Raw genomic sequence first — 13,015 nt, 5'->3', positions numbered from 1 at the left:
CATAGATGTAATCAGTCCAACATAGACCAAATATCCAGCAATAACATCCAAAAATTGGGGCCACAGTAATAAATTCAGAAAATCGGAGAAACTCAAATTATCAAGCAAAAAGTTCGGTTATATTAGACAGTAAAACTCCTATAGATTATGTGAACGTGTACATAACAAGCTGCAATCCTGCAGCACAACTTAATTTAACATCCGCTGGTTTAACATTTAAATTTCCTAGTTTACTTGCCAGCAAGCAGAGCACTAACGATGACAGACTAAATAGTACATGCAGCATTAACATTAAGTCAAAAAAGCAAAAAACAAAGGGGCATAAATAGCTATTACTATGTCCATGCAGTCACATTCCCTCTCATTGGTCAGACTTCGACCTCCTCTCCCTTAGCAGTCCGGGTTTCGTCTTTCTCTAGATCCCCTTCTTCTTCGTCTTCTTCATCTGCCTCATCAGCTAATTTAGTAAGCTCTTCCTGGATCATGAGCTTTATGGCTGACTTTCTTAAGCTGAGATCTGCATTGAATTGCCCGGCTGAAAAGAAAATCGGCAGGTAAGAAGGCAACCAACTAAGAATTCAAGAAGATGAGTGTTGATTTGATCAAGCATTAGGTTTCAAAATGAAAACTACTGATTTCTTCAATCATACAGCAGATGAACGTTCACAATTTTTCTAACCAATTTACTAGATGCATCAAGCATGAATAAATATAGAGAAATTTCTCTGAAAGGAGACCCTTTAAAAGCTGAGACCAAATTAGTACATTCGGATATCACGAATATTGAAAAGGAAATGAAGGCATTTAAAATTTAAATAAAACAATAGAAACAAGAGTGCATACCAAGTAGCTTCAGAATGTCGGTGAAAGTAGCCTGAAGAATAAAGAAAACACAACTTGTAAGCGTGTGAGAACCGTCACTTACCACATAGAGGGGTAAGCATAAACAAAGGAATATAATGGTCTCAGATACTTCTTGTTTTGATTGCTGATCTGTATAATGTTCTCACTTCTCACTGTTCTCAGCATATCATATGCAAACACCCTTTACAATCATATTTACCAGTTCATTCTACAACTGGTACTATAAGCTTACCGTATTGAAGTCAACTTCTTTGAGAATTTGACATATTGCATCTCTCAAATTGTCATCAGTTGGCCTCAATTTTCCCTCCTTGGTCTTGTCCTTCCCTTTAGCAATTTTTTTCCCTTCAAATAAGCAATAGTATTTAGTACTATTGACTAGGATTAAACGATCGACAAGCTTCAATTCTTGCCAAAAAAATCCGAAAGAGTCAGTTGTTTATGAACAATATGTATTAGACAACATTATCAAATCGTGCAAAAAATTTGACCAGATAAATCAGTCCCTCAATACTTAAACAAAACGAGAAGACAAAAAAGATGCACAAGAACTTCCAAAATAGTTATTAAAGAAAAATGTCATATAATCAAGATGGTGATGATGGTAATGGAAGAAGAGATTTCAGTTTATACCAGTTTTTTCCGTTGAGGCAGATTTTTTTGGAGTAGATTCTTTGGACACCTTCTCATTTTTCTTCTTCCTTGACGATGCCTTTGGACTTGTATCACTGTCATCATCAACCGGAGTGAGTTTTGTTGCTGATTTCTTTTGTCCTTTACTAGGTGGCGGAGTAGATTTAACAGAAACTCTGGATTTTTTGGTTTTAACTTTTTCAGAAGATTCCTTCTTTCTGGATGATGATTTTGATCGTGGCTTCTTTTTTATCACTTCTGCCTCAGAATCATCAGAAGAGTTATGTTTCTCCTCACTTTCTGAACGCTCAGGCATCACATCCTCTGACTTCTCTGGTACACCATTTTCATTTTCGTCCTCAGCATTTTCTTCTTCTTCTTCGGCTTTCACATCTTCCTCTGACTCATCTTCTGTATCTGGTGTACTCTTGTCCTCCATTTTTGAATCATCATCATTCTTTCTATGATTCTGGAAAATTACAGGACAAAAATTAATTTTTTTAAAAAATAAATAAGATAAAAAAACATTAAGTGGCACAAAGCCCTCTAAACAGAATGAACAGCAAAAATCCAATGCAGGTTGCATGCATATTTCTTCTCTAGATAAATTCTTATAGAACATTTTATTTTTCATGGAATTGCAGTAAAATTCACAATCAGCACAAACTTCGGCAACAGTGCATATAAGTGCTCTTATCTTAAGATCCACCAATGCTACGTAAAGAGATGGTCCGTGGAATAGTGCCCCATTCTATACACACTGAAAAGAATTAAGAAGCCACATTCCATACACACAGGGCCATGGAATAGTGCACCCGTCAGACACTCTAGTAAGTTTGACAAGGGAACATATAACATTCATTAGAAGACACAAGTTTAACTAAAATGGCAAGACAAAGTGTTGACCAAAGTGCAAAATTTATACACACTTAATGAATATAAGAACATGACCAAATTTAAAGAAATATATACATATAAAAAGAATACCAACTTCTGCTGAAGTAGAACCTTTTACAGTTACAGCAAGATGAAAAAAAAAATTTATTCGCCAATTGGGCTATTATACTAATGCACAAGTCAGAACTTTATATACACAGGATGCGAAAATAACACCTTTGCTGAGCGCTTTGAGCTTGTGCCCCCAGATGTTGAAGGACTTCCTTTAGTTGCCCTCTTGCGCTTGTTGCCCTTAGTTGGCTGACATTGAAACAGGAAATGAAAAGTATTAACATACTGCTCTAGAAAACAATTCTCTCCAAGGGAGAAAAATTGCAAGGAAACAAACCGTCTCTTTTTCTGCGAGGAGCACATCAGTTGTAGCATGAGGAGCCACCAAAAATTCAATGAGCTTTGCAACTATATCCTCCTGCATTTGCATTTTCCAGCTCATTTAAGCAACTGTCCTCCCAACTTTGTCAATAACAACATTAGTTTTTCAAATTAGGCCGAAAGTTCATTTCTGAGATGCCAACAAAACCAGTGTTTCAGATAATGCCATGATGCATCAACCCTTTCTGTTTACTAGAGAAAGCAAAATCGGATAAACTGTTGCATCTAAAGTCCACTCACTGTTAAATTATCAATTTTTGTGGATTACGAGAGCAGACAATTATGTCTGAATTGAACAATGTGTGTAATGTAAGGTAATCAACCATCAAGAAACATCCCCACTGGGGAGAAAGTTACTTTAGTCAGTTAGTGAACAACTAATAGATTCAACACAACAAATATAAAGATTTAGGAACAAATTTCCAAACCAAAAAGGTAGCAGCAGCAATAGAAAGTTAGCAAACCTTCCTAGTAGTAGCTTTGGAAACTGATACGTTGAGCAGATCACAGAAGTCCAGTAACTTCTCTTTATTACACTTGTCAAATTTTTCTTTTACTTTAGCGTTTTGCTTGTCCTGCAACAATGTCAAATTTTAGTGATAACCACCCTCAAAGCACTAGAACATGTCAAACACATGCAGCAAAGATAATTTATTTATTCATTATGCATCTTTTACCTCATTTCCACGCCACACAAAACCAGAAAATCTGGATATATTACTCTTGACCTCAAGTGCCTGCAAAATTAAAGGAAAGCCACGTAGACACAACATTTCAGACTACATATGAAGAATACTAGCCTTAGAATCTCCCAAGAGATTTTATGCATGTAGTTTAATTTTGCAGCACGTACATTCTTGTCACCAAGTTGGGTGAGGAAAAAATGATCGAAAATTAAAAATGGGAATTGTTATTGGCACTACCAAAATCTTATTTTGCACTCCAAAAAATAATTAGAAAGAAAAATACACTTGTGACGATTGCAGAACGAGATTTTTGGAGTGCTAATAACAGATCCCTAAAAAAATAAGGAGTAAGCAGTAAATGAATTACCTTTCCTCTCCTTCCAAAAAGAATAGTATGAAGTAATTTTATGTTATCATCGATTTTCCTTCTTGACAACTTGAAAGCCACTGAACAATTTGAACAAGACAAACATCAACTATTTGCATTGCCATTATGAATATAGCCTTAATCAACTCCCTAGTTGCAAGATCAGGTTGTTATGAATCAAAGGGACAATAATTTGGACAATAATTTAGTCTCGTACTTTGATGTAAAAAATTGAAAGGATGGGGAAGAGAATACCTAAATTCTCAGTAAATAATCTATTTGAAAATATACAATACATCACATAGAGAGTTCGATATAGATTTCTTGTACGCAATTGGTAAACAGAAAACATGACAAAAAGTATTAATTGCCAAAATTGAACAATCTCCATAATTTATAAATGAAAGTATTAAGTGCAGTTGAATGCTAGTCAAGTCTTCGTACTCTACACTTAGCCTAACTTTTCATATACATGATATGGACAACCAGATACACAACAAGAAGCAAAAAGTGGAAGTACTGTTTTGTGCTTTTTGGTTGATGTAAATTGTTGGTGGATAAGAAAAAGCTGGACTCATGAAAATGAAAGTCAAGACAGAAACTCCCATCACAGTGATAGGGTTCTAGGAGCCACCTTAGGAATCACACCTAGAGGTAGGTTACATCACACAATCTAAAGAGAAACATATGCTGCTCACTCACTGGAAAGGTCTCTAAATTCATTAGTTTCATTGAAAGAAAAAGCTCTCCCAAGCCTTTTATAGAGTTCTACTAAGTTGGATACTACTCATAATTCATGTTGAACCCATGATATGTAAACCAATATCAATTACTATATGTATGAATCCAAGACACCACACTAACTCTGAACCAACATTAGTTACTATAGGACTTCATATTACCCAATATGTGAGGTACAGATGTAAAAGACTCTTCCCTGTTGCAATAAAAACCCTAAAACAGTAGCTCATATTCACCGACTTGACCAAACCAACCACACAAGACCCCAGGTAGGAATAACATCATGATGTTCCAAAATAAGGGTTTGTGCATTTGAGCCCCCCTTGTCATGCTTTAGGTAAACTTTTAAAGGGCAACCACTTATATCCTTCCAGCTACATTACTACCAGATCCCTCGGACAACATACAGAATGTGAAAATATCTTCCAAAACAAAATTGACCACTGAAAGCTTTGACCCCTACACAGCCCTATGAAGCTAAAAATATGTCGATGTAGTTACTACTGATAGGAGTTTAAAATTGGAAAAGAATATGCAAGTGGATTACTGGATTGATACGACTTTCATTTAAAAGAAATTACAATGTACAAAACTATAACAGAGAGAACCAAAGTGAGGTTCATATAAAAAATAAGCGAATAATAGGGCAGGAACAGTACCATTAGGTATGTCTTTCAATGGTGTACCGCGTCCCTACAATATTTAAGGTAAAACTATGAACAAAATAATACTCGGTAATACATAACCTGAAATTGATATCTATAGAACAGAAAGCAAATAAAAAGAAGACCTTCTCTATATGGAATTCCTTGGCATTATCTTTTTCAATAGCTTCCACCAGCCTTTCAACTGATTTCCGCTCACGAACAGGCCGATCAATAGCAGGAGTTCTTGGCTCAGGCTCCTTCTTTTCTGCAACTTTCTTTTTCTTCTCTATGGTTTTCTCTGCACTCTTTCCTTTTGCACGCTTCCTCGGCCCTTTCACCACCTTAGCTTCTTCTTCCTTCTCTTCTTCCATCTCTTCTTCCTTATCTTCAACTATCTCTTCTTTCTCTTCTTCCTTCTCTTCAACCTTCACGTTTTCCTTCTCTTCCTCCACCGAAAGTCCATCAACCTTCTCTTCTTCCACTTCAATTTCCTTCTTTTCTTCAGTCTCCTCTTTTTCATTTGGAGCAGTTTCTTCTTCCTTTTCCTCAACTTTGAGTTCCTCTGTTCCTTCTTTCACCTTTTCACCGTCTTCGTCCATTTTCTCAACTTGTGCATTCTCGTCATCTTTTTCAACTTCATCTGGACCAGTTTCCTCTTTCAATTCCTCAAGTTTGGGTCCCTCAGCTTTGTCTTTCACTTTTTCATCTTTGCTTCCATTGGTCTCTTGGTCTCCATCCATTTTCTCCACTTCATCGATCTCATCACCTTTCTTATCTACATCCATTTCTTTTACCTCAACCTTTCCATCCCCTTTTTTCTCAGTCCCATCTCTGCTGGTTTTCTCTAACTGGCTAGTCCCATTTGCCACTATTTCAGTGTCATTGGCCACCATGTCTTCCTCACCCATGATCAATTAACCAAAAACAGATTACCTTCGTCGCAAAGTTGACTAAGGAAACTCCTGAAACAAATGTATATCCATTTAGGGATGCATAACGTATCATGCAAAAGAACGCTGATCGAAATTTAACGGTTACCACAACAGTTTCAAACAAATATAATGTCAACAGTTTGGAAATTTTCAAACAAAATTCATCAAGTTTGAAAATGCGGCAACCACAGCTTTCGCTCTAACAAATAATAATCCAAAGAACAACAATAGAATCTAGGAGAAAGATGCAATGGCAATTACAAAAATTACAATCCCCAGAAAACTGTAATCCCTAACTAAATCTGGACCAAGTAGCCCAACAGGCAAATTTTAAATCTTTAGCTTCTACACTGCTTTAACTAACTCAAAAACCTCAGCTTTTCACGAAACGGCGTTAATAGAACAAAAAATAATCAAAGAAATTATCTTCTTCTTTTTTCAGCTTTCTCGGCAACCAAACAGAACCAAGAAAAAAAAAATCCAATTATGCACGGTAACCAGTAAAAATAAAGAAAAATTCACAACGTTTGAGGGCTGCAACAACCAGTTGGAAACCCTAAGCTCTGCACCTCAATTATCCCCAACTACACCGCCAAAGAGAACAACAATTTACAGAAAAAAAAAGAAAGCAGAAGAAAAAAACAATATTTGGTAGTTAAAATTGAATAAAAATTGATTAGGGTATGAAACTTACAGAGATTTGAGTTCGTGTTGGTTGATTTGGAGCTCAGAAAAGTCTTCGAGTCCGACTCTCAGTGCTTCTCTCTCTTACACATTGCCGTTATTATTATGCTTCGAATTTCTATTTTTATTTTTGTTTTCTTAATTTTATTTATGATGTGGATATATATATATATATATATATCTGGTCTTTAAGGGGACGGATCTTTATTTTAAAAAATAATTGAAGACATCATCTTGATCATTAAATTTAACTTTAATGAAATTCTATAATTGAAATTAAATCACATATCACAAAATCTTAATCACATAATTTTATTAATTTCAAATCTAACGATTAATAGGATTTATTTCCTATATATATAGTCCGGACTTCAAAGCCGGATTCAAAATGCAGTTAAATGCCACGTCAGTTTTGAGTTGCAGATCGAGCTCCCACGGTCCAGATCTGGTTTAGCATGGCACCTAGCGAATCGACGGCCACTGGTTGACATTTCGTTCTTTTTTTATTTTTTATCTTTGAATAAAAGGAACAGTATTTTATTGATAAAAGTAGTTTGGTATGACGTCAACACTAACTTCCACCCCCTCAGTTTTTTTGTCAATTTTTAATTTAAAAAAAAAAAAAAATTAGCTAGATATTTTGTCACGATAATCGAGAAGACTCACAAATAGATTTCAACATTTCTTAACTACAATCATGTGATTCACTAATGACAAAAATCGAACCTAAGTGAAATACAAGCTTGGATTTATCCCCAACCACTAAGCTACTCCATAATGATACATGAGAGAGTCTTCTCTCCCGAGTATCAACGTCGATGCCTCAATCAAAACAAGTTTTGTATCAAAATAAATCGAAATAATTTTTTGAATGTTTTGCTCAAAATGAATCTCTTGTTTGGGTTTCTCGTTAATTTTTTTATTTTCTAAAATTCTTTGATTAATATTTGATCGTTGCAAGCGATGTCAAAGGACGGGTCCATTAACGTAATGGCAGAAATAGTTATGTCCGTCCATAGTTATTTCTGCCATTACAATTTTTCATGCAAGTATTTTTCATGCTAGTCATCGATTTGCAACCAAAATATTCAGTCATACGATCTCATCTTCCTTCGATCAAGTAATAACATAAAACTGAGACATAACCAAATTCGCCTCGACCAAGCAAATCAACACAATGTTTCCGACTCCATGCATTGCTCGCTTCAAAGTCCCCTACCATGTCGTAAACTAAATACTTACAGCACCATAATATAAGGCTGTTGATGTCAAGGATCAGGACAAACTGTAATGACTAACCTGTAGAAAAATAATATATGGCTGAATTGTTTTCTCATTGATACGTGAAAGTGTGTATATATATACAAATACATTCCTTGAGTAGCAAGGATTCCTCCTACAAGTTAGGAGTACAATTACAATTTAAGTCTAACTACTTTCCTATTTGTCTAACACTCCCCCTCAAGTTGGAGAGTAAATGTCAAGAACGCCCAACTTACGTAACATGGTTGAAAATTTCTCTTTCCCAAGAGGCTTCGTAAATAGGTCTACCAACTGATGTGTCGTACCAACATACTTGGTAGTTATAGTGCTATCAACAATCTTATCACGTATAAAATGACAATCCATCCCAATGTGGCGAGTACACTCATGAAAAACAAGGTTGGAAGCAATATGCAAGGCTGCTTGATTGTCACAAAATAGATCGGATGGACCGATTAAGGGAATGTTCAAATCCTTAAATAGAAAGCGCAGCCAAATTATCTCACAACAAGCACCCGACATAGCTCTATATTCCGCTTCAGCAGAAGAAAGTGACACAGTTTTCTATTGCTTTGTCCGCCATGAAATCAAAGAATTTCCCAAGAAAACATAGTAGCCAGTAGTCGACCAACGAGTAATAAGACAACCCGCCTAGTCAGAATCACAAAAAGCAGTCAACTTGATTTGATTTTCAGAACGGAATAATAAGCCTTGACCCGGAGTAGACTTCAAATAACGAACAACTCGAAGTGCAGCATCCATATGAGAAGTACGTGGCTCATGCATAAACCGACTCAAAACATGTACATGGTAAGTGATATATGGCCGAGTTATTGTGAGATAAATTAACCGTCCTACTAGACATCGATACTTTTCAGGATCCTTGAGAAGTTCCCCTTTGTCAGATAGTTTTGTATCGTCTATAGGAAAGGCAATGGGTCGTGCTCCCAAGAAGCCATAATCTTTGAGAATCTCTAATGCACCCAGAAAGTACTTTAAATCTTTGAGAATCTCTGAGAAATATAAATGCCACGTTTGGACCGAGAAACCTCGATACCCAGAAAGTACTTTAAATCACCAAGATCCTTAATCCGAAAGTGATTGTGGAGAAAAAGTTTCAGAGAATCAATTGCACCTACATCATTACATGTTATCACAATATCATCCACATAAATGAGCAAGGCTGTAAAAGAAGTACCTGACTTTTTCGTAAACAATGAATAGTCAGTTTTGGATTGTTGAAACCCAGCAGAAAGGATGGCACAAGTGAACTTGGCAAACCATTGACGGGAAGCTTGCTTGAGACCATAAAGAGATTTGTGGATGCGACACACAAGATTCTCCCCATGTCGCTAAAGACCAAGAGGAGGAGACATATAGATTTCCTCATCTAAATCACCATGCAAGAAAGCATTATTGACATTGAGTTGATGAAGAGACCAAGATTGACTAGCAGGAAGGGCAAGAAGACAACGTACAGTGATCATTTTAGCAGTAGGAGAAAAGGTGTCATGATAATCAATACCTTTGGCCTGTGTGAAACCTTTGGCAACCAAACGGGCTTTGTAATGCTCAATAGAACCATCAGAATTATGCTTAAGTTTGTACACCCATTTACAATCAATGGGAACTTTGTCGGAAGGCAGGGTAGTCATGGTCCAAGTGCGGTTGGCATGTAGGGCATCCAGTTCCTAGCTCATAGCACGACGCCAGTTAGGATCACTGGCAGCCTCTACAAAAGAAGAAGGTTCGACACCCCAACTCACAGAGTAGATATATGAAAGATGATGTAAAGATAAACGATGGTAAGAAACATAATTACAGAAGGGATGCCGCGTACCTTTGACAGAACTTGGTGGCAAAAACGAGGACGAGTGTGGGGGCAGAATCACCTACGAGCAAATGTAGTCCTTTAAATAAGGTGGGGGTGCATGGGAACGGGAAGACACATAAAGAGATGGAGAGGGTGTAGGAGAGGGCACAGGTGGTAAGTAAGGCGTGGATGGAGAAGCTGGTGGGGTCGTGGGTAGGGGAAGGGGATCATGCGGTGCAGTGCTAGGAATTGGGTCAAGAGACTGGGAAATGAAACGTAATGAGGGAGGAGGCGGTGGTGTAGAGCCCAGGGAGGTGGGAAAAGGGACATCCATTAAGGGAGGAATGGGTAAGGAGATGTGTTGGGATGGCGGGTCCGTGACAGGTGTAGTGGGAGGGGAAGCAAAAGGAAAAAAATCCTCATGGAAGATGACATCCCGACTAGTGAATGTGCGATGTGTGGCAAGGTCATAGAGTTTATAAGCCTTTTGACCAGTAGGGTAGCCAATGAAGATACAACGATGAGCTCTAGGAGAGAACTTGGTGGGCAGAAGAACGGATGTGGCATAGGCTAAACAACTGAAAACACGGAAGTGATCATAGAGCGAAGTTTTATTGTGGAGGACTGCAAAAGGTGTTTTGTTATTGAGAAGGCGGGTAGGAAAACGATTGATGGTATAGGCGGCAGTGAGGATACACTCGACCCAAAACTTGAGGGGAAGGTGTGATTGAAACCGAATGGCTCAAGCAGTTTCAAGGAGGTGCCTGTGTTTGCGTTCAACAACGCCATTTTGTTGGGGCGTGTAAACGCAAGAAGTTTGAAAAACAACCCCATGGTCAAAGAAAAAATGGCGAAAAGAATAAAATTCCCCACCATTGTCGGTACGTATGTTTTTAATGGTGGTGTTAAATTGGGTGCGAACATAGGCAAAAAAATGTTTGAGAATTTGTTGAGTATCAGATTTATGCTTCATCATGAAGACCCATGTAAAACGAGAAAAATCATCCACAATAGTCAAAAAATAATGAGCGTTAGTAAGAGAAGGCTGACGATTTGGACCCCAAATATCACAATGAATTAAGGAAAAAGGAAAAGTCGATGAAATTGAACTTAAACCAAAAGATTGACGAGTTTGTTTAGCCAAAGGACAAACATCACAAAAATGACTAGAATCCAAAGAACATGGGAGAAAACTAGAGGCTAAAACTTGTAAACGAGCAGAAGAGGGATGGCCAAGGCGCCTATGCCATAGGGATGAGGGTATGGTGATGACGTTGCATAGAGGTTGGCGGGTGGGGAAAGAGGCAAGGGCCACAAGGTAGTAAAGGTCGCCACATCGCTTACCCACACCAATCGTCGCTTTCGAAACCAAGTCCTGCAAAATACACCAAGATGGGAAAAAGGTTACGAAACAAGATAAATTATCTGTAAGCTTACTAACAGATAAAAAGTCCACTTTAAAAGTAGCCTTCAATTCAATCGAGGAATTTAAGTGAAGAGTGCCAGTTAAAGTGATGGGAGTTGTTGCACCACTAGGCAAGGAGACGGGCGGCAAAAGTGAAGCAGAAGTATGAACCAAATTGGAAGGTGAGGAAGTAATATGGTTTGTAGCGCCACTGTCAATGATCTAGGGACCATGACATGGGCCAACAGGCAATAAACCTTTGGCGAAGTCAGCACTAGAGACGGCATGAACTTGAGGAGAAGACGACGGGGCTGCGGAATTGTCAAGGGCAGCAAAGAGACGAGTGTATTGATCAACGGATAGATTAGGCATGGCTAACTGCAGGTCATGAAGGTTGGGAGAGCTGTGCACCTGATGGGCAGATGGTGAAGAGTACGGTGTGAAGGTGCTGGAGTTGCTACCTAAGGAGAGCCGGGGGCTATAGTGGGCGACAGGGTTACCCATGAAGAGGATGGCTAACAGGATAGCCATGTAGCTTATGGCAGGTCTCACGAGTATAGAAATCGTAGTCGCAGTAGGTACAATGGAGCGAAGGTCTGTCTGAGGATGTGCGGGAAGAACTGCGGACAACCATGGCAGCGGGAAAGTCGATGGGACGGACAGAGCCCAATGATCGTTGTTTCTCGGCCTGAGAAACAGAAGAACAAGCTTGACGAACAGTAGGTAAAGGATTCATCAAAAGGATTTGTTCACGAACAGCAGAGAAAGAGTCATGAAGACCCATGAGGAACTACATAAGATGTTGCCGTTCAGACTTGGTGCCACAAGAGCACGTGCAGCCGTCACTATAAGAGGCAAGCTTATCCAAATAACTTTGAGGAGAGTAAAATAAGCAGAGACAGAAGAGGATCCTTGAGAAATTGCAGCAAGCTCACGGTTGAGTTGGAAGATGCGAGGCGCGTTGCTCTGCGAGAATCGTTCGTGAAGGTCGTCCCGCACATCCTGAGCAGTGGTGGTAAAGAGAACGGATTCTTGAAGATCAGGTTCCAAGGAATGAAGAAGCCAAGAAAGAATCAAGTCATTGCAACGATGCCAAGCTGCATGAGCATCAGGATCGTCGGAGGAAGAAGGTTCCTGAACATCGCCAGTGATGAAACCAAGCTTGTTCTTGGCACTCAAGGAAATCTGCATGCCATGAGCCCAGAAGGTGTAATTATCACCATTTAATTTTTTGGAGACAAGAACAAGGTTTGGGTGGTCTGAATGATGAATGTAAAAAGGGCCATCGGAGGAAGAAGAGCCGGCCATAAGGAACGGCAGAGATGTCTACCGAAAAAAAATAGAGCTAGGATTAGGTTTTAAACTTGCTCTGTATACCATGTAGAAAAATAATATATGGTTGAATTGTTTTCTCATTGATACGTGAAAGTGTATATATATACAAATACATTCCTTGAGTAGCAAGGATTCCTCCTACAAGTTAGGAGCACAATTACAATTTAAGTCTAACTATTTTCCTATTTGTCTAAATCCGGACAAACTGTAATGACTAAACAGGTCAGAAAATCGGGCTCAAAGCTCCCACGACATAATTACAAGCATTCTTGCTCTTCAAATAATCCACATACATTCTCTTTCTCACTGTACTGAT

The 13,015-nt window shown here is 38.4% G+C and overlaps 1 protein-coding gene across 1 annotated transcript; it reads right to left on the bottom strand.

The window, feature by feature from the left end:
* Positions 1-97: 97 nt before the first annotated feature.
* Positions 98-7,032, bottom strand: LOC137715296 (DEK domain-containing chromatin-associated protein 4). The gene is made up of 12 exons (XM_068454571.2): positions 6,894-7,032; positions 5,411-6,229; positions 5,280-5,313; positions 3,880-3,959; positions 3,504-3,563; positions 3,291-3,401; positions 2,783-2,863; positions 2,611-2,694; positions 1,498-1,966; positions 1,097-1,209; positions 844-874; positions 98-535 (listed from the first exon to the last, which is right to left on the bottom strand). Exons 2-12 carry the CDS (start codon positions 6,173-6,175, stop codon positions 369-371), a joined length of 1,995 nt encoding a protein of 664 aa, XP_068310672.2. The 5' UTR covers positions 6,176-6,229; positions 6,894-7,032; the 3' UTR covers positions 98-368.
* Positions 7,033-13,015: the final 5,983 nt, after the last annotated feature.

Source organism: Pyrus communis, chromosome 3 (assembly GCF_041283825.1).
Source record: "Pyrus communis isolate YQ-2024b chromosome 3, ASM4128382v1, whole genome shotgun sequence".
Classification (NCBI taxonomy): domain Eukaryota; kingdom Viridiplantae; phylum Streptophyta; class Magnoliopsida; order Rosales; family Rosaceae; genus Pyrus; species Pyrus communis.
This window is presented reverse-complemented; position numbering and strand designations above follow the sequence as displayed.